Consider the following 20,892-nt stretch of genomic DNA (forward strand, 5'->3'; position numbering starts at 1 on the left):
GAGCGTGGACGGTGGTCATTTCGCAGAGGGATGGCAGCACATGCGCACAGAGGCCAGGTTTGGAGGAAGGGTGAAGACACACAGCACAATCGAGTACAGGAGGAGCAGGTACACACACATACACACACGTATATAAGCACATGCACATACAGGCATGTACACATACACATGCATGTAGACAACATATGCACACATGTACACGTATACTCACATTTACATATATGTACACACAGACATATATGCATATAGACATGCATAGATGCCACACACATGTGTGCACATTGTACACACATATACACATACATGTCCACACATATACATGTACACACATGCACATACACATACAGTTGTATACACAGACACACAGACACACACATATACATGCATGCACACACATAGACATGCACACGTGCACAGACACATGCACACATACATGCGCATATACACACACACTTATACACATATATACATGCCCACCTATACATACATAAATATACACACATATACATGCACACAGAAACATGGACATATACACACATGCACACATATATACACAGGTACATGCTCATACAGACAGACGTGCACATCTACACATTCACCTATATACACACGGAGTCCTATATACTCACATACATACATACACATGTATATACATGTATACACCTAAACACATACACACACATGCACATACTGCTTTTGGTGCCATGCCGCAGCACATTCCTAGTGCTTCACATACGTTCCTTTCTAATTGGTGTTTGTTTTGGAAGGTGGAGTGAGTACGTGTGTCTGGATCCGGCCTTATTAGATTGTCCTTTGCGCGCTGGGAATAACACCCACTTTCTGCTCAGCTCTTCCTAGTTTCTCCAGCTTTCCCTCTCCTCCTTGTTAACAGAATTGGAACCCTTCCTGTCTTCTTGTCTCTCTCCTGAAATTAGCCAAGGCTCTCTCTCTTATGACTCAGTTCATTAGAGTTAAGTAAGCAGAAACACAGCAGCTGATGATGAACGAAATGTTTCCGGGGGTGAAGGCACCCATCTGGCAGGGGGCAGAGCCCTCTTGCAGGTTCTGCCATGCAGAGAAGAAGCCGCAAGGACTGAGGGTGGCCAGAAGGAGATGTCTGACCTGAGCTGTAGAACATAAGAAGTTGGCAGCATAAGACAGGTAGGAAAGGCATGTCAGTGACAGAGGCAGGAGGAGAGGCTAGGACACGTGATCCACTTGTGTAAGGAGCTCCAGCAGTGTGCCCGGAGTGCCGGGCATTGCCAGGTCTGGAAGAGGTCATCAGTTTTTGGGAAAGGTGTCTGCGTGGGCTAGAAATCATGGAACAAATCATAAAGCCAGTAATACTTTAAACCCAGATGCTGCTTTTATAACTCACTTTGCTACTTTGCCCTTGGCAGCAAGGGTTGGGGGCACAGCCCTGGCTATTAGCACAGCCCTGGCTACTAACACAGCCCTGGTTACCATCAGAGCCCTGGCTGCTAGCACAGTCCTGGTTACTAGCACAGTCCTGGCTACTAGCCACCTCTGCTAGAGACTACCCGAAGAATATGCCATGAGTTAGCTCTTTCTCCCCCTCCTGCCACTGGTCAGCTAAGCCTTCCTCCTGAAAATCTCTTGTTGACAGAGAGGGTGCAGAATTTCCAGTATCTCCTTTAGTCGACTATAAGAGATATTAGCGTAATTTCTAGTTGACCATCTTCACAGAGTTTTAGAATGATCACAGAGCATTTAGAAGCTGTTGAGTTGCTAATAGCTAAGTGACTTTGAAATAATGAATGCTTCATTTGGGGGAAACTCAGGGTAATTGTGACAAACTGTTGTTATGAAGGGGCTCTAGCTGGGCTTGGAAGGGCAGGCTTGAGGCTTCTCCACGTCCTTGGAAGTCTTCATCCACCAGAAGGAGCTCCTTCTGCTCTCTCAGCCTGGATGTGATAGTTGCCAGCAATAGGCACAACTTGGTTTTTAAATTAAAATCTAATATTTGATATACATAATTATATCAATGCTATATTAAAAATATGACTTCTGCTTTGCATCTGCTGTTTTTGGTACACTGTGTGTCACATGAGAGATGCCACATTAATATCTTTGACTATTAATAGAGTTGGATAAGTAATACACTGACTCCTTTAGCAGTCTCAGCCTTTCTTTGAACTTTGCAAAGATGGCCATTGTAATTAGGTATTGTTGAATTGAGAATAAAAGTTACTTTAAGGCAGAACTAAAAGTGTTACTGAGGAGGTGTTATTTTCAGAAAATACTTGGTAAAGACTCCTCTGGAGTTATTAGTACCGTAGCTCATTATAAAGACGCCTCTTGGGCCGGGCGCGGTGGCTCAAGCCTGTAATCCCAGCACTTTGGGAGGCCGAGACGGGCGGATCACGAGGTCAGGAGATCGAGACCATCCTGGCTAACACGGTGAAACCCCGTCTCTACTAAAAAATACAAAAAACTAGCCGGGCGAGGTGGCGGGCGCCTGTAGTCCCAGCTGCTCGGGAGGCTGAGGCAGGAGAATGGCGTGAACCCGGGAGGCGGAGCTTGCAGTGAGCTGAGATCCGGCCACCGCACTCCAGCCTGGGCGGCAGAGTGAGACTCTGTCTCAAAAAAAAAGAAAAAAGAAAAGAAAAAAAAAAAAAAAGGATGCCTCTTATATGGATTTGAGAAGGGAAAGAAGCAGCCCAGTGTTAATGTTTTATTTAGAAAATGTGAGGCCGGGCACGGTGGCTCATGCCTGTAATCCCAGCTCTTTGGGAGGCCGAGGTGGGCGGATCACCTGAGGTTGGGAGTTTGAGACCAGCCTGGCCAACATTGGTGAAACCCAGTCTCTACTAAAAATACAAAATTAGCCTGATGTGGTGGCTCATGCCTGTAATCCCAGCTACTTGAGAGGCAGGAGAATCGCTTGAACCCGGGTGGTGGAGGTTGCAGTGAGCTGAGATCATGCCATTGCACTCCAGCCTGGGCGACAAGAGCAAAACTCCATCTCAAAAAAAAAAAAAACACAAAGTGCCATGCAGGTGGTCCCCACTGCCCCCACAGCAGTGCTTTCTGCAGGGAGTGGATGGCAGGCCTGGGGTGAGCTGCCCGCTTGCTTCGTGAACTGCGCGTGCACGTTACCCACGCGTGGGGACGATGCGGCAGATGTCTTTTTTGGATCTGGTTGCTGCGTATCGCATCGCAAGACTTTTCTGGACCTTCCCAAATCCTCCGGAAGACTCTGGAGAGCATTTAAAGATGAGAATCTTTCTTGTGTTTGAGTCCCCGGGTTCCCCAGGAGAAACCCCTTTGGGTGCACTTCAGCCTGGGCTTGCTCTTCAGGAAAACCGTGGCTCCGGGCTGGAACTGGTCACTTTTAGGCCTGGGCACTGTTCACAAGCTTGGCCGATCCCAAGTACTCAGCCTTACACGCAGGCCTGCTTCTGAAAGATCGTTTCAGTTACAGGGTCAATATCTTACATAAATGCAAAACCAAAACAATGTATAGGAAATAACTCATCTGTTCAAACAGTTTTTTTTTTTTTTCCTTGGGTTAGCCACCCTTAGAAGAATGTTCATTGGCAGAACGCTTTGGCTTGAATATCAGGATGTTTTTTAGAAATGCTATTGGTTTTGGCCAGGCGCAGTGGCTCAGGCCTGTAACCCCAGAACTTTGGGAGGCTGAGGCAGGCGACTCACTTGAGGTCAGGAATTCGAGACCAGCCTGGCCAACATGGCGAAACCTGTCTCTACTAAAATACAAAAATTAGCCGGGTGTGGTGGCACGCACCTGTGATCCCAGCTACTCAGGAGGCTGAGGCAGGCAAATCGCTTGAACCCGGAGGTGGAGGTTGCAGTGAGCCGAGATTGTGCCGCTGCACTCTAGCCTAGGCGACAAAGCAAAGACTCCCTCTCAAAAAAAAAAAGTGTGTATATATATACACACACACACACATATATGTAATATATGTATTACTGGTTCTAATACCCCTAAAGCAAAGAACTCTTCCATGCACCCAGTAGTGTGGTGGGAAAGAAGGAATTCAGCATGCTTCCTCCTGGGCCTGGCGGACAGGTACCAGGTGAGTGGAGCACTGTCATTGCCTGTCACCTGCTCTTGGAACCTCTGCAGTGAAAGGGCATGACGTCTTGTCTATACATCAATGTGCTTTGGGGGGCTTCTTAAGTAGGTGGGGTTTCTGTCAGTGATCACACTGAATCGGGAAGTGGAGTTTCTAGTAGACATTTTTGCAATAAAGCTCTTTCTACATCTACCTGTCCGACTGCTCACTTGGCAACCACAGAATGTTTCCAGTGTCTGGTGTGCTTCAGGAGGCATTAGGCCAAGCGCCCGTGCATCTCAGGGTGCAGACTGAGATAGGCACAGCAGACGCAAGCCCAGCAGCGTCTGGACCACGGGAGCTTTGCCTCTCCACCAGACAAGACACAGACTTCTTGGTCCCTAAGGAAGTCCCCTTCAAACCTGCTGAGTTCTCATGTGGCTCCTGCACACTGGAGACTCGCCCCACCACCCCGTGCCTTCCTGTGTTCTAGTGCTGACTTGGAAGAAAGGTGGTGTTGGTAGGAACAGTGTTATATTTCAGAAGCTTGGCACAAATGGTTGGCAGCACTGGAGGGGCTGCAGTGTTTAGAGGCTGTGGCGGGAGGACCTGTTGGATGGAGAGACTGCAGTGTTTGTTTAGAGGCTGTGGCGGGAGGACCTGTTGGATGGAGGGACTATAGCGTTTGTTTAGAGGCTGTGGCGGGAGGACCTGTTGGATGGAGGGACTGCAGTGTTTGTTTAGAGGCTGTGGCGGGAGGACCTGTTGGATGGAGGGACTGCAGTGTTTGTTTAGAGGCTGTGGCGGGAGGACCTGTTGGATGGAGGGACTGCAGTGTTTGTTTAGAGGCTGTGGCGGGAGGACCTGTTGGATGGAGGGACTGCAGTGTTTGTTTAGAGGCTGTGGCGGGAGGACCTGTTGGATGGAGGGACTGCAGTGTTTGTTTAGACGTTGTGGCGGGAGGACCTGTTGGATGGAGGGACTGCAGTGTTTGTTTAGAGGTTGTGGCGGGAGGACCTGTTGGATGGAGGGACTGTAGTGTTTGTTTAGAGGTTGTGGCGGGAGGACCTGTTGGATGGAGGGACTGTAGTGTTTGTTTAGAGGTTGTGGTGGAAGGACCTGTTGCTCACTTCTCAGTAATGGTTAGACAGTAAATTTAACATAGAAGAAACTTAACAAAAAGAAAAGCTTTTCATATAGGGGGGCTGTTTTTGGTTTGTTTTTAGAGATGGCTTTGCTCTGTCACCCAGGCTGGAGTGCAGTGGTGCCACCACAGCTCACTGCCATCTTGAACTTCTGAGCCCAAGGGATCCTCCCACCTCAGCCTCCTGAGTAGCTGGGACTACAGGCACGCACCACTACACCAGGCTAATTTTAAACAACTTTTTTGTAGAGACAGATATCTTGCCATCTTGCCCAGGCTGGTCTCAAACTCCTGAGCTCAAGCAGTCCTCCCACCTCAGCCTCTTGAGAAGCTGGGACTACAGGCGTGCACCACCACACCCAGCTAATTAAAAAAAAATTTGGAGTGATGGGAGTCTTTCCATCTTGCCCACGCTGATCTTGAACTCCTAGGTTCAGGTGATCCTCCCACCTCAGCCTCCCAAAGTGCTAGGATTACAGATGTGAGCCACCACACCTGGTTCTATAAAAAGAAAAGCTAAAACTAGTAAACCACACTGGTATTTTTTGCTCTATTTCTGCTATATACATATCCCTTTGAAAAGGAAAATAGGAATATTGAACTTAGTTTTTGCATAAAGGGCCATTTCCTCCCACTTAAAGTTGTTTCCTTTTTAATCCTCTGCCAGCCATTCTTACAGGGCCAGTGGTAGTGGTGCTGATTAAAATAACACAAGTCTGCCAGCAGTCCCAGACAGACATCGCAAATGGCGCCTTCCACAGTTCAGGACTGTGCGCTTCACTCCGCGGAGGTCTGCCTCAGATGCCTCCCCCTCTCCTCCCTCCCAGCCCCTTTCCAGAGGCCCGGGAGAGTGCGTTTCCATCAAGCACAGGAGCCAGCACTTCCTCACAGCCTTCCCGTGCCCTCCCAGCACCAGGCTCACATGGCCGCTCTCACCCATCCCATCCGCCTTTTGTGATGCGGGTCTGAATAGGTGCAGGTCCACATCGTGCCTGGACCCATCATCTGGCTTAGTGGGCCTGTCACAGCAGACCTGGAAACTAATTTTCTGTGTAGAGCAGGTTGCATCGCTGATGCTGTTTTAGCTTATAGAGCCTAGAGCCCAGAGCCCAGGAAATGGTTTTAAATGTGATTTTCCCTTCCCTCTTCCCTCTTCTTTAAAAAACACCCACTCCTTGGTGATGCTTGGTGATTGTTGCGCAGCTTGTAAATATACCTAACGTCGCTGAACTGTACATTTAAAACGGTTAGCATGGCAAATTTTATGCTACATGTAATTTACTGTCATAAAAAAAACCCTCATTCCTCTAGAAATTGCAGATTTTATTGAAAAGTTTATATTATTAAGTATATGAGAATTTGATTTGTACTCTGGGTTTAATGTTCCTGTGGTAGAATGGGTTATTAATAAAACTAGCAGTCGTTAGTACCTTCCATTTGAGAAATTTGAGATGTTGAAAACAAACTTTGCCAGAGTCAGATGACAGTGCGTTCTGTAGCGTCACCGCTGTGCGAGGTGGCTGTGAGTGAATGCACCTCTGTGTGTATTTCATTCCAGAAGCACTGGGAGTGCTGTCTGGAGAAGGCTCGGCAGCTTTCGTGTGGCGTCGTAGGTGTTTGGTGGAGATTCAGGAGGATCCAGATGGGATAATGGTGCCCCTAAAATCAGGGGCAGTGCCCGGCACTCTGGACACATGTGCTGGCCCAGCTGCAGGGCAGTCCGTGTCATCCTTGGGCCCTCTGTGTCCTCATCGTCAAAGCTCTTTTAACATGGAGCTGAAACCTCATGGGGATGGTAAAAAGCAGATGCAATAATATATGTGAAAGAGCTGCGACAAATACTAAGAACTTCGTGACTAAAAGGAAGGAGCAAGGAAGGAGCAAAAACGCAGACACAGACACATTCTCTCCCCATCAAGCCGTGAAGCACATCGTAGCCCTCGGTGATTAAAAGCCATGTGTTCTGGATACATCTCACCCCCACCTCATATTCATCGTCACTTACAATATTCATTTATAACAGCGCCTCTTCTTCATGGAGGCCTGCCACAGTCTGAGTAAACAGAAAAGTGATCTTGTCCCTGTGGTGTTCACAAAACAAGCCCTAGGAATTGTGTAAGTCACAAACAGTGTCCAGGCCCTGGATCTGGGATGACCAGTCTCTGTCATGTGATGCTCCGGCCTCGTGCTGACTGCTTGATCCACGACCCCACATTAGCAGGAGGTGCTCTCGGTCTGAAGCCTCGTTGGGTACCTCGTTGTTCCACGTCTCCGGCCTAGATGGGCAGATGAGATTGGGCCCTACAGCAGAATGCTTTCCATTACAGCTGAATAATAGGTATTTGTAGACACGTGAATGAAGGAGTTCTGCAAGCCATGTGGCCCTGCATGATCAGCATTTTGGGGGTTTTATGTTTTCATTCCTTTAGCTCTCTACATGATACGCCCAGGCATCACATTTCAGGGTAACCGAAGTGAAGGCAATGCAGATTCCGTCTCCACAGCCTGTGGTGTGTTCTTGTTTTGTCTGTTCCCTGTCTCTTTCTATCCCTTTGTTTCCTGCGACCCTTTCTCCTCTCCCGTCTCCCTGCAACAAAGGACCAGCCTCGATGATGCCGCTGGAGGGGCTTTGCGAGCGGAGCTCTCCCAGGGCCCATGGGGCCTCCCTTCCAGCAGGTGGGCCCTGCATGCAGCCCACGGTGTCTGAGGACACCCCCAGCTGAAAGCATCCTACTTGGCGGAACTGGTTCTGATACTGTCCAGCTCTTGTCAGTCATTTCCAGGAGCAGGGAGAGCAGCGTGTGTACATAATCCCTCGTGTGTTACGCTTATTAAATTTTACTGGCCAAAATGCCAGGAATTCCTGTGAACTTCATTATTTCTGAAAACAACAGCAAAACCTCTTGTGGATTACCGACATGGCCACATACAGGCGATGTGGGTAGCCAGGGACAGGCTCACAGTCTCAATGCTGGAATAATTGTACTTGGTAGTATGAGGATCCTGTGTTTTGCCGAGTGCTGTGGTTTTTTGGTAAAGGAGGAACCCACCTGCTTATCCTTCGCAGTGTAGCAAACTCATGTATCAGACAGCCCTGTCATTTTTTAAACCTTTGAATGTAATGCATTATTTAAAAAGAAAGAAGAGTTACACTTTCAATTAGATTTCATTTGGTAAAAAGTGCAATTTTCTGTGCATTTTAGTAGTAAACAACAATTCACTCAGTGCCTTTCTTCCTAAAATGGCACCGTGATATCAGCTTCACATATGGTAGTTTTACATGACCAAAGTCTCATTGAAATAAATATCAACCGGCGTTCCTATCCCTACTTTAAAGAGAGATTAAGTTTTCAATTTAAAAAACACCCCACCTTTCTCCCTGATAACAAAATTTTTTAAAAAATTTTTTATTATACTTTAAGTTCTAGGGTACACGTGCACAACGTGCAGATTTGTGACATACGTATACATGTGCCATGTTGGTGTGCTGCACCCATTAACTCGTCATTTACAAAATTATTGCACATTTGTTTGTAGAACATTTAGAGAAATCCGATGAAGATGGGAGAAAATAAACCCTCCCTAATCCCCCACTCGGGGATGCGCGTTCGCTCCACTCGGGGACGCGCGTTCGCTCCACTCGGGGACGCGTGCTTACTCACTGGCTCTGTCTGTTTTCCAGTCTCTTCTGATAGGTCGCTTTAGTCAGCCTACTCAGACTCACATTTTGTGCTTTGCTTTTTTGTGGGTGATGGAGTTCACGTCACATAACCTGAACATCTTCCTATGTCATTAAACACAACAAAATAAGGTTAGGATGGATTAAAGATTGAACATTTAAAATAAACCATAAGGGGCCAGGCGCGGTGGCTCACGCCTGTAATCCCAGCACTTTGGGAGGCCGAGGCGGGCGGATCACGAGGTCAGGAAATCAAGACCATCCTGGCTAACACGGTGAAACCCCTTCTCTACTAAAAATACAAAAAATTAGCTGGGCGTGGTGGCGGGCACCTGTAGTCCCAGCTACTCGGGAGGCTGAGGCAGGAGAATGGGGTGAACCCGGGAAGAGGAGCTTGCAGTGAGCTGAGATCCGGCCACTGCACTCCAGCCTGGGCGACAGAGCGAGACTCCATCTCAAAAATAATAATAATAATAATAATAATAATAATAATAAAATAAATAAACCATAAGACACCATGAAAGACCTGGTGGACACTGATACAATCCTAGGGTAAGTAGGGGCCTGCAAAGGGGAAAACCGGAAAGAAAACAGAGTTGACTGAGACGTAACCAGGCTGTGCCATCAGAAGGGCGTTGGGAATGAGACGGCCAGTTTTCCAGGCTTACAGTCAGCCTCCAGAGACAGTTCAGCAGCGGTGCCTCTCTCCAGAGGACTTTCTGGTGAAAACTGATGGCCTGAGTTGATATCTTCTTTCCTTCTGTGTTACAGCTCCAGCTTACTCTTTGGTTGTGACCAGCAGCTAAGTCACACTCTCTTTTCCCAAATGTTCTGCCCTTTAGGTAGCTGCAATCAACCCAAATCACCCTCTTGCTCAGATGCCTTTGCCTCCGTCGATGAAAAACTGCATCCAGCTGGCAGCCTGCGAGGCCACTGAGCTGCTGCCCATGATCCCCGACCTCCCGGCTGACCTGTTCACCTCCTGCCTCACCACCCCCATCAAGATCGCCCTGCGCTGGTGAGTGGCCCCTGCTGTGCCCCTGGGACCCACTCACCTGGGCTCTCCCACAGGAATCCCAGCCCATGTGGGCCCCAGGCATTCACATCGTCCCAGGAGCCCACGTGACAGACATGAGTGTACCCCGTCTTCTCTTTGTGTCATTCAGGATTCAGGATTCCCGGCGGAGGCTTGGGTTTTACTCTTTGAGAGTTCAGGATCCTTTCTTCCTTGTGATCTGTTCGTGGGTAGCTCGCTGCTTTGTGATTTCCAAGAACAGCCTCTCCTTACCTTTGTGCGTTTCGGAGGCGTCTTAGTACCAGGATCGGTCATACTGGAAACTGGACTTTCTTTCGGGGGAAGAAAAGGCTACTATGAAAAAGGAGGTCATTTAATCCCTTGCTTGAGTTGAAGCGTAATCTTTCAATTTATTTTTAGCAATGAAATACAAGCCATGATTTTTCTATCTCCATCGTTTTTAAAAGTTATAGCCATTGGGAACATAACTGAAGAAATGTGTGTGATATTCCAAGATGGTAGAAGCCACATTTCAGCTCCGACATCACCGGCAGAACGCACAATGGGATGTGTGTGTTTCCTGCTTCCAAATTCAATATTCTCCCCTAGACCATCTTGCCACTCTTTAATATCTACTTTCCCATTTTATGTTTTGCTGAAAAGCTTGTATGTCGTGGCTGTTACCGGCTAGTAGATAAACACCTCTCTCTTGAGGTGCCGTGCGAATGGTGCCGCTGTGCAGGAGACACCGTGCTGTCGGCCGAGGACGCTCTTGAGGCTTCTGTCAAGACGGCCTAACACTCCAGACAGTCTCCTGCCTTCTCACCCGCAGCCCTGGGTGGACACAGGGGGCTAACAGTACAGCAAAGTAAGGGCCCCCAGGGACCCCCTGGGAAGGGCCAGAGGGGAAAGGCTGCATGAGTGTGTCCTTAACTGCTAGGTGGAGGAAAACTTGGCCTTCCTGCTCTGCCTCTGCAGCCAAGTCCAAATTGATCCCAGACCCCAGGGCTGGGGGTTCATGATGTTGGGGTGACTGTGGCGCAGCCCTCACACTAACTGTCCCTAGCCCTCCCCCCCAGACTTGGGGGCTGCAGGTTTCCACTCAGGGAGAGACCTCCTTTTACTGTTACCCCAAAATAGTTGGAGATGAAGGGAAGAGGGCTGTGCGTGGTAGCTCACACCTGTAATCCTAGCACCTTAGGAGGCTGAGGCAGGAGGATCCCTTGAGCACAGGAGCTTGAGACCAGCCTGGGCAACATAGGGAGACCCTGTCTCTAAAAAGAAAATAGAAAAATAGCAAGTGCAGTGGCTCACGCCTGTAACCCCAATGCTTTGGGAGGGTAGGCAGGCAGATTGCTTGTTGGCCGAGGACACTCTTGAGGCTTCTGTCAAGATGACCTAACACTCCGGACAGTCTACTGCCTTCTCACCCACAGTCCTGCTTGAGGCCAGGAGTTCGAGACTAGCCTGGCCAACATGGGACTGGTGGAGCCTTTTATTCCACCATCTCGATCCACTTCCTATCTTCAGGCGCACCGAAGCAGTCATGCAGGAAATCAGGAGTGGGGGACGGGAAAATGAGTGGGAATGAGGCCTGTTCCCTGGCAGTGTCCATTGTGCGTCTGCAGAAGCTTCAGCCTACAGGCCCCTGGGTGATTTTCTGCTTGGTTCTTCTTTTATAGTACTTTTTCTTGTCTGTCTGTCTGTTTTGTGTTGCTATAACAGCATACAACAGACTGAGTAACTTATAATGAATTTGCTTTGCATTCTTTAAATTGATATATGATAGTTGTATGTATTTTGGGGGTCCAGGTGATATTTTGATCCATGCATACAATGCGTAACAATCAAAATCAGGGTAACTGGGATCTATCCAACTTATCCATCACCTCAAACATTTATCTTTTCTTTTCAAGACTGTTTTTTCTGCCTCTCAGTGCCTCTTTCAACAACATGAAGCTGAACCGGGTACTATGAGCGCTCACCTAATTTCTGGTTTGTATGAAGGCGCTTTCTGTGTGTGCTGACAGTTGTTACACTGGCGTCCTTGCTTCGGGAACACTGGCGCACTGTAATGTTTGAAATAAAGAACACAGTAGATAGGACTCATAGCAGGAGAAACACCGCTGGAGCCAAATGAATGGCCTGGAAGGCTACAGTGGGGGCTCACAGGAGGCCATGGGAAAGGATCGAGATGGGAAATAGAAAAGCCAGGAGATGCAGAGTAGGGAGATAGAGGCCCCAACATGCAGACTGGAGGCGTCCCGTGTTGAGAGAACAAGCACAAACCCAGTGCATTTCCTCGAGTAGACAGGTGTCTCTCAGGCACTTCCTTCTCCCGCCACGAGTGGGAAGGGCTTGGCTTCCCTCCGCGCACAGCCGTGCCCTCCTAAAGACGCCTGGGCCAGATGTGGCAGTGCGTCCTGTAGTCCCAGCTACTCGGAAGGCTGAGGCAGGAGGATCATTTGAGCCCAGAAGTTTGAGACCAGCCCTGGGAACACAGGGAAACCCCATCTGTAAAATAAAATAAAATAAAGAAGCCGGCTTTCACACTGAGGGCTGCTGGCCTTGTTATTTCTAAAATGGGTACCTGCCCTTTGATTGGGAAATGTGCTTTCTGTCTACCAAGACGTGATGCATCATCCCAGTAGCCTCTGAAATCTTTGTAGGAGTTAGGACACAGTCAGATTTTTTAAAGTAAGCATTTAGTAGGAAGTGCAGTAAAAAACAAACCGATACAGTTACCATAAGAGGGACTTTGAAATCAATATGCCACAGTGGCAGACAGTGGTCATCAGATAACCACTGCCTGGAACAATTGAGCGGTGTCTCAGGTGGCAGCTCTTTTACAGTAAACTGCTTTCTCCCATACTGAAGTGCTGAAATTAGGTTGAACATGACATTTTGCTGGGTGTCTGTAGCCTGTGAGTGGTAATGGACTATGTTCATTAAAGAATTATCAAGTGAAATGTGTAGTTTTGTGTGAGCTAAGTTAAAAACCACCAGGGTTTTTTTTTTTTTTTCCCCCAGTGGAAGAATGAGATTGTTTGTCAGACAGTAATTACATGTTTTTAGGATTACAGTTTTATTTTTTCATTTTGAAAAGTCAATTTATTTTCTAATTAAAAATGAAATATACATTCTTTTCAGAAAATTACTAAAAAGTTAAAAGTAGAAAAAAATTATCCAAGATTTTACCATCTAAGGACAACTAGTGTTCACTTTTTGATGTATTGCCTGTTGGCCTTTTTTCTGTGCATGTACCTTTTGCAGTGATGTAAGTGGACAGAATTTACTATTTCATATCCTTAACCCTTAGCATTATACTAGAGTTCCCTGCCCTAGATCATTAGAGACTCTTAGTAAGTATCATTTTACTATTTACTATGTTGAAGTTCCATGTTTTATTTAGCCAGAGCCTAGGGCTTTAGGACTTAGGCATCAGGAGTATGAGGGTGGGAAGGTTCAGCCTAGCACTCTGATGGAAGTCGGCAGACCTGGTTCTGTGAAGGGGCAGACGCACTTGGGTTAGGCTTTTCGGGCCAGACAGTCCCAAGTCTGCTGTTGGCCGCACGAAAGAGCCACAGGCAATAGATAAACCAATGAGCATGGCTGTGTTCCAGTCAAGCTTGCTTTTTTCTTTTTTCTTTTTTTCTTTTTTTCTTTTTTTTTTTTTTTTGAGACCAAGTCTTGCTCTGTTGCCCAGGCTGAAGTGCAGTGGTGCGATCTCAGCTCACTGCAACCTCTGCCTTCTTGGTTCAAGCGATTCTCCTGCCTCAGCCTCCTGAGTAGCTGGGACTATAGGCACCCGCCACCATGCCTGGCTAATTTTTGTATTTTTAGTAGAGGCGAGGTTTTACCATGTTGGCCAGGCTGATCTCAAACTCCTGACCTCAGTTGATCCGCCTGCCTCAGCCTTCCAAAGTGCTGGGATTACAGGCATGAGCCACCGCACCAGGCCTCCGTCAAGTTTTCTTTAAGAAAACAGGCAGTTGGCCAGATTTGGCCCGGGAGCTGTAGCTTGGCACTTCCTGCTCCAGAAAAGGGAACCAGGATTGGGCTGCAGATGACGGCTGTGCGTGTCTGCCCGGTTGGCAGGTGACCTAGAGAAGGACAATGCTCAGGAAGGTAGATTCCCTCCCTCTCTCCCTCCCTTTACTATGTAAATAAGAGAACGGTTTCTAAGCACGCTGCTCTCATTATGCTGGCACAGCTGCTGCAGAATGCGGTGTGCTGGGTAAATAGCATACAGCTTTGCTTCATTTGGACAAAATGTGTACATGTGTATTTGGTGGCAAGTGTATTTATGAATCTTATTTGGTGATGAACTAGTTGTTGGAAGATATTGTTCTCTAATTTTTTTTTCATTTTTGCCTCAGTCTTTTTCATTTTCTTTTCTTTTTTTTTTTTTTTTTTTTTTTTGAGACGGAGTCTCGCTCTGTCGCCCAGGCTGGAGTGCAGTGGCACGATCTCGGCTCACTGCAAGCTCCGCCTCCTGGGTTTACGCCATTCTCCTGCCTCAGCCTCCCGAGTAGCTGGGACTACAGGCGCCGCCACCACGCCGGGCTAATTTTTTGTATTTTTAGTAGAGACGGGGTTTCACCGTGGTCTCGATCTCCTGACCTTGTGATCCGCCCGCCTCGGCCTCCCAAAGTGCTGGGATTACAGGCGTGAGCCACCGCGCCCGGTGTCTTTTTCATTTTCAAAAACTGATTTCAATAATTCCAAAATGAGCAATGATATTACTTTCCATATAAATTATTATCTTACTCACCATGTACGTCAATACAGTGTAAGATTCCAAAATATATTTTTTCCCTTGGCTGTTTTCTACTTCTTTGATTGAGTGGCATAATACCATTTTAGATTTATTATGGGTCTATTTGTATACTACTGAAAATTATAACCCAGTGGGACTTAATTTGCTGTGGGACTTGCTATAAAACAGATTGATGTCTATTGCACTGTGCTGTGTGCACTAGTATTGTCTATTAATGAAAATGATAGATATTATTTTTGATTGAAAAGAGGTCAAAAAACTTATTTCCTTTCTTTCAATTAAGTTGAAGGATTTCCAGGAGTATAAATGTTCATGATAGAGCATTAACGTGGGTTTGTCAGCGTGGAAAGTTTCGCTCCCGCATTGCCTGCAGGAGACGGAAGATGCACAGATCTCCTGGCGCGCAGGTGGGGTGGAGGCTCAGCGTGGCTCTATCTGGCCAGGCTAAGCGGTTTGCAGTGCCTGTCTCATTTCAGACATTTGCTGTGACATTTCCTTCGTATTTTTTCTTGATGACTCAACCAAGAATCATTCAGAATTACCTTTAGAAACATAAATTCTTGTGGTTTTGATGATAGAGTTAACCATTTGTTCTCCAAGGAGTCTTCTAAAATATATCTGCTTTGCCAGAGAACACACTTTGTTCTGCCCATTCAGTGCTCTCGGGTCTTTTGCCGCTTCCTTTCAACAACAGTCTGATGACCGTGTCTTCGCGCGTTATGTGTGAAGGGAGAGGAGCTCACTGGTCCTCCCAGAGGGTGAAGTAACCGGGACACATTATTGAATAAAATGCTCTTTTGTAGTATCCCACTCTATCTTAGACCTTAGTAGTAGGCGAGTTTAATTTGGAATTCGCGTCTGGAGAAACAGCTTTATGATGTGGAGCCTTTCACAGTAGAGCCTCAGCATCATGGATCTCACACAGTCCCCGCGGCGGCTTCCAGGCCGTTTCCAAAGAATATTTTTTTCTCCCCAAACTAGACAGTGTTCTCTCACTGTTCCAGTCTCTTGACATATACTCAATTAAGATGAATATCATAATGTATTGTAATAGAGCTCCCTTTTAAAAAGATGACATGTAAAAACCATCTGATGGATGCGGTAAGAAAGGGAATTAAAGCAGACGGAGGGGCACGGGCTGCTGACTCCCCGGCTGAACCCTGTCCTCGGGTGCCACAGGAAAGAGGGAGATTGATGGATCCTGGAGGGAGCCCACTCAGCAGCACAGCCGGAGACCTTGCTGCTCCCTTGAGATGGCTGGGTCCCCACTGGGGGTTGGGGTGAGGGGTGAGACCGGAGGAGACAGTGGAGCTGGTGAGGGCCCCAGGGTGCAGGTGAGGCTGAGGGCGCTCGGCTCTCCTCCCAATTGCCCTTGATATACACGGCCTGCTGTGCTGTGTCTGGGGCTCAGAAGGAAAATAAGAGGGAGGAAAGAGGGTTTGTCCCACCACCCTTGTGAAAAGAGAAGCAAGAAGCAATCCAATAATAAATATATTCAAAGTGATAAAAGACAATTGGAAATAAGAAGAAACAGGAAGAAAGATCAGTTGGAAGCGTTGAGTATGAAAAATGTAATTAGTGGAATAACTGGAGAGATAGATTGAAAAGCAACATTATAGATAGGGCCAAGAATAAACCAGGAAGCTGGGAAGCTTGTTTGAGGAATTCCCAGCAAAAGGACGGAGCTAGAGGGAAGGGGAGAAAAGCGAGAGGCAGAGACAAAGTTTAAATATCTAAGGAAAGAAAATTTTCTCCTCTCTAAAAAAAGGTAGAAAAGGAGAAAAGACAAGCTTAGTAAATAGAAAGTGTAAGATATGATGGCTAAAATGTTTTCGAGTAAAGTTGTAACTGTAAATGAATTGAACTCACCTCTCAAAGGGCCATGATTCTTGTGTTGGATAAAATTATGATACAGCAGTCTCTTGTCCATGAGACACACATTTAAAGCAAAACATTTAAGCCTGGGCAAAACAGCAAGACCCTGTCTCTACTAAAAATTTAAAAATTAGCTGGACATGGTGGCTTACGCCTGTGGTCTCAACTCCCCCGGAGCCTAAGGCAGGAGGATCACTTGAGCCCAGGAGTTCAAGGCTGCAGTGAGCTGTGATCGCACCACCGCACTCCAGTCTGGGTGATGGGGCAAGACCCCTTTCAAAGGTTGGAAATCAAAGGATAAAAAAGAGAAATATGAGCTAAAAGAAATCTGAAGTGGCTAGTTCCAATATGACTCAAAGCAGAAGCTGAGATAAATTATTGAAACGGGCAAAGAAAAATGTTGTATTGTGGTAAAAGGAACAGGAAAGCAGGAAGGTATATACTGATCATGAATCCGTGTGCATCTGACAACATGGCCTTGAACTAGGTAAGATGAGAACTGAAATAAGTATGGATCGAAGCAGATGAATGAGAAATGTGCTCAGATACAGAGATACCAAGTACAGACAAAGGAAGCACAACAGAGAAGGCTTTAGTCACCGAATTAATTAGCCAGACCTCATAGAGGCACACAGGGCCATACATCCAGCGGGGAATGTGGACATGTGCGGACCATTCACAGAAATAAATCACGCACGTGACTACAAAGAAAGCTTTACTAATCCAGAAGCATCAGCTTCATGTAAACTCCATGGCAGACCACACACAATGAAGCTAGAACTCAGTAACAAAAGGACAGCTTTAACAAAAGTCTGAAAACTAAAATCTTAAAATCCTTGGATTAAAGAGGAAATACTTTAAAACTGATAAAATACAGCCAGATGTTAGTAATAGCACTTTTCCTGTCTGTGGGGTGTATATAGCCAAAGCAGGCGAGGATTTAATACGTTTAGTCAGAAAACAAAGATTAAAAAAACAAGAAGAATTAAATGTTCGCCTTAAAGAGGCAGGGGAAAACTGCAATAAGCAGATGAAAAGCAAAATGAAGAGAGTGAATCTGGAAGATAAGGCAACCCTACGCTGTCCACTGCGTCTCTGTATCCAGAGGGTCTCATTGCCTGAGAGCCCTGCCGGTATGGGAAGAGGCGTCCGGGGCCTCTGGACACTCTTCTCCCAGGTTTTCAGCTGGGCACTTGCTCTCCGTTCTTCCTTCGAGAGACCTGGTTGTCTCCGTTCTTGATCCTTGCTCATACCAGGCTTTGAGAGCTGAGTGCTTCATTTTGACTTTGCACCATCCAGGTCGAAGACTTCACTTCTCTCACCTCTGCTGAGCCACTTACCACTTGTCCAACTGTTTCTTTTTGGTTGACATTTTACAATTACAGGGGTAACAGTAGTTAGCATTTGTCAAGCATCGCTGGAGCCATTCCACTAATGAACTCATCTAACACCACATGCATGTGAGGTGTGGACTAGCATTAGTGCTGCTTTCAGGATGAGGAAGTTCAGGTTGCTTGGAGAGTAACTGGTGGAGCCAGGATTCAAAGCTGGGTGCCTGGGCCCCCGAACTGACAGCCTCCACTGTGGTTGTTCCGCTTCTCATGCCCAGCGCCTCTCATTTGCTATGATTTCCTTCCTGGGGCTCTCCGTCCTTGTCCTGTTCTTTTTCTCTCGTTATGGAGGAAGTTGAGATCACTGTCATCGGTAGTCTCTCATGTCTAAATGCAGGTTACCGTGACTTACTTAACTTGGTAAAGGCAACGTCAGAGCTCTTCAGCAAATCAGCCTAGTGGAGGGACTTGAGACGTCTTCCCTTCGAAGCTGGGAATAAGGCAAAGATTCTAGCACTAAAACAGTATTAGAATTCCTGACCCCCAGTAAGACAAGATAACTCCATAACCAGCAGAAGGAATGTGAACATTTGTAGTTTTCTGTTTACAGTAAGGGTCATCTAACATAATTCACTGATTCTAGCATGTGCTTTTTTTATTTTTTGAGACATGATCCCAGCAGGAGTGCAGTGGTGTGAACATGGCTCACTGCAGCCTCAACTTCTCGAGCTCGAGCAATCCTCCCGCCTCAGCCCCCCAAGTAACTGGGACTACAGTTGTATGCCACCATACCCGACTAGTTTTTGTGTCTTTTGTAGAGACTGTGTTTCACCATGTCGCCTAGGCTGGTCTTGAACTCCTAAGCTCAAGAGATCCTCAGACCTCGGCCTTACAAAGTGCTGGGATTACAAGCGTGTGAGGCACCACATCTGGTCCTTTTTTAAAAAATAGAGACAGGGTCTCTCACTTTTACTTCTGTGGGAGCGCCGTGATACAGTCATAGCTCACTGCATCCTTGAACTCCTGGGCTCAAGTGGTCCTTCCGCTTTAGCCTCCCAAAGTGCTGGGATTCCAGGCATGAGCCACCACGCCTGATCCAGCATGTGCATTTTCACGCTTAACATATCTGAGGTCCAGGAGGATCTTACAATAAGTAACGTACCTGTTTAGTTGGCAGTCCTTTTTCTTTGTTAGCAGTATATAGAAATGCTTGCAAAGGTCCACCTAGAGGTGTGCACTATACCCTTTCTTACTGCTATTTGTAAGCTCACTGTTTGTCACTATAGAAAGCAACAGGCATCATTACTGAACTAGGTGTTCATATACCAGCAATAATTGATCTTAAAATTTAATGCCATTTATAGTTTTTAATTAGAAAACTCTCAAATACATGGTCTAAGTTTTTCTTTAAGACCAGAAAAAAAAAGAATACATTAAACCCTAAGTAAGTAGAAGAAATGATAAAGAGCAAAAGTAAACAGAAATCGACCCAAAAACTTGTGAAGATTCATGAAACTAGTTGATAGTTTTTGAAAGGTTCATTAAAATTGTCAAAACTTTTCATACAGTGCTCAAAAAAAATAGAGGGAAGATACAAATGACCTTCATCAGAAATGAAGGAGGGCACATCCTTTCTGATCCTACAGACGTTAAAAGGAGAGTAAGGGGCCAGGTGCGAGGGCACACGCCTGTAATCCCAGCACTTCGGGAGGCTGAGGCAGGTGGATTGCTTGAGCCCAGGAGTTCAAGACCAGCCTGGGCAACATAGCAAAACCCCATTTCTGCAAAAAAATACAAAAATTACCAGTGCGTGGTGACACATGCTTGTAGTCCCAGCTACTTGGGAGGCTGAGGTGGGAGGATCACCTGAGCTGAGAGGGATCAAGGCTGCAGTGAGCATGTGAGGTATGAGAGGTGTGATACCTCTGTGCAGCCGTGAGAGGAATCATGGCTGACGTGATCACTGCAGCCCAGCATAGACCACAGAGTGAGACCGTGTCTCCAAAATCGAAAATTAATAAATAAAAGGAGAATAAGGGAATCATTTTAATCATGAAGGACCATATGCCAGTAAATTCTTCATCTTAGATGCAATGGATAAATTCTGTGAAAGACACAAGTTATCAAATCTGACAGAAGAAGAAAAAGAAAATTTGGATAGGATATATCTCTTAAGGAAATTAAATTTCTGGTTAACAACCATACAAAGATAACCCCCCACCCAGATACCTTTACTAGTGAATTCTGCCAAACTTTTAAGACTGAACAGAGTAGACAGACAACCTTTGTGAAATTTTTAAATATCTGCTGACTATATCAAATTGCTGTCCCAAGGCTCAGTGTAATTAGTAATGGTAAAAGCCAAAAAAATACTTGTAAGGCCACTGCCTAACTATTGACTAATTTGACCAAATTTTATGCACCTAGGGCCTTTTAAAAATCACCTTATTTCCCTAAGAAAAAGTGTTACATGAATTTTTTTATGTTTTTTATTTTATTATTTTTGAGACGGAGTCTTGCTCTGTCGCCAGGCTGGAGTGCAATGGCGCAATCTCAGCTCACTGCAACCTCTGCCTCCCTGGTTCAAGTGATTCTCCTGCCTCAGCCTTCCGAGCAGCTGGGACTACAGGCACCCACCACCACGCTCGGCTGATTTTTGTATTTTTAGTAGAGATGGAGTTTCACCATGTTAATCAGGATGGTCTCAATTTCCTGACGTCACGATCCGCCCACCTAGACCTCCCAAAGTGCTGGGATTACAGGCGTGAGCCACTGCACTGGCCCCTGAATTTTTTTTTAAGAGCTGCTTGCCTTTATGTTTTTGGTTCATGTTGGGACTTCCCTTCTAGTCATTCACTGTCGGCTCACATTTCCTTCTCCCATCTCCGTCTAACAGGAGAGCCAGGGAGTGCATGATCTCACTTGGAGTCCCAGTAGGCCGCTTAGTGAGTCCCAAAGACTTTGTGAGCATTTGAATGCATCCATGTGAAATGTGTCTGAAGGACTCAAGGGTAGCAAGTGTACACAG

At 46.4% G+C, this 20,892-nt stretch overlaps 1 protein-coding gene across 6 annotated transcripts in view; it reads left to right on the plus strand.

The window, feature by feature from the left end:
• RPTOR (regulatory associated protein of MTOR complex 1) overlaps nucleotides 1-20,892 on the plus strand; it is a 418,470-nt gene that overhangs the window by 195,932 nt on the left and 201,646 nt on the right. For 5 of the 6 annotated variants that reach the window (XR_012426322.1, XM_005585210.5, XM_065532458.2 and 2 more), the window contains one exon: nucleotides 9,706-9,881. Coding sequence is in view for 5 of the 6 variants with exons in the window: in XM_005585210.5 (XP_005585267.1) it covers nucleotides 9,706-9,881 (176 nt within the window). In the remaining variant the exon portion in view is untranslated. Of the gene's footprint in view, nucleotides 1-954; nucleotides 1,162-9,705; nucleotides 9,882-20,892 lie in introns of those variants that run through there. The other variant, XM_065532459.2, reaches the window with a different exon arrangement.

The sequence above is a fragment of the Macaca fascicularis genome, chromosome 16 (genome assembly GCF_037993035.2).
Source record: "Macaca fascicularis isolate 582-1 chromosome 16, T2T-MFA8v1.1".
Taxonomy (NCBI): Eukaryota; Metazoa; Chordata; class Mammalia; order Primates; family Cercopithecidae; genus Macaca; species Macaca fascicularis.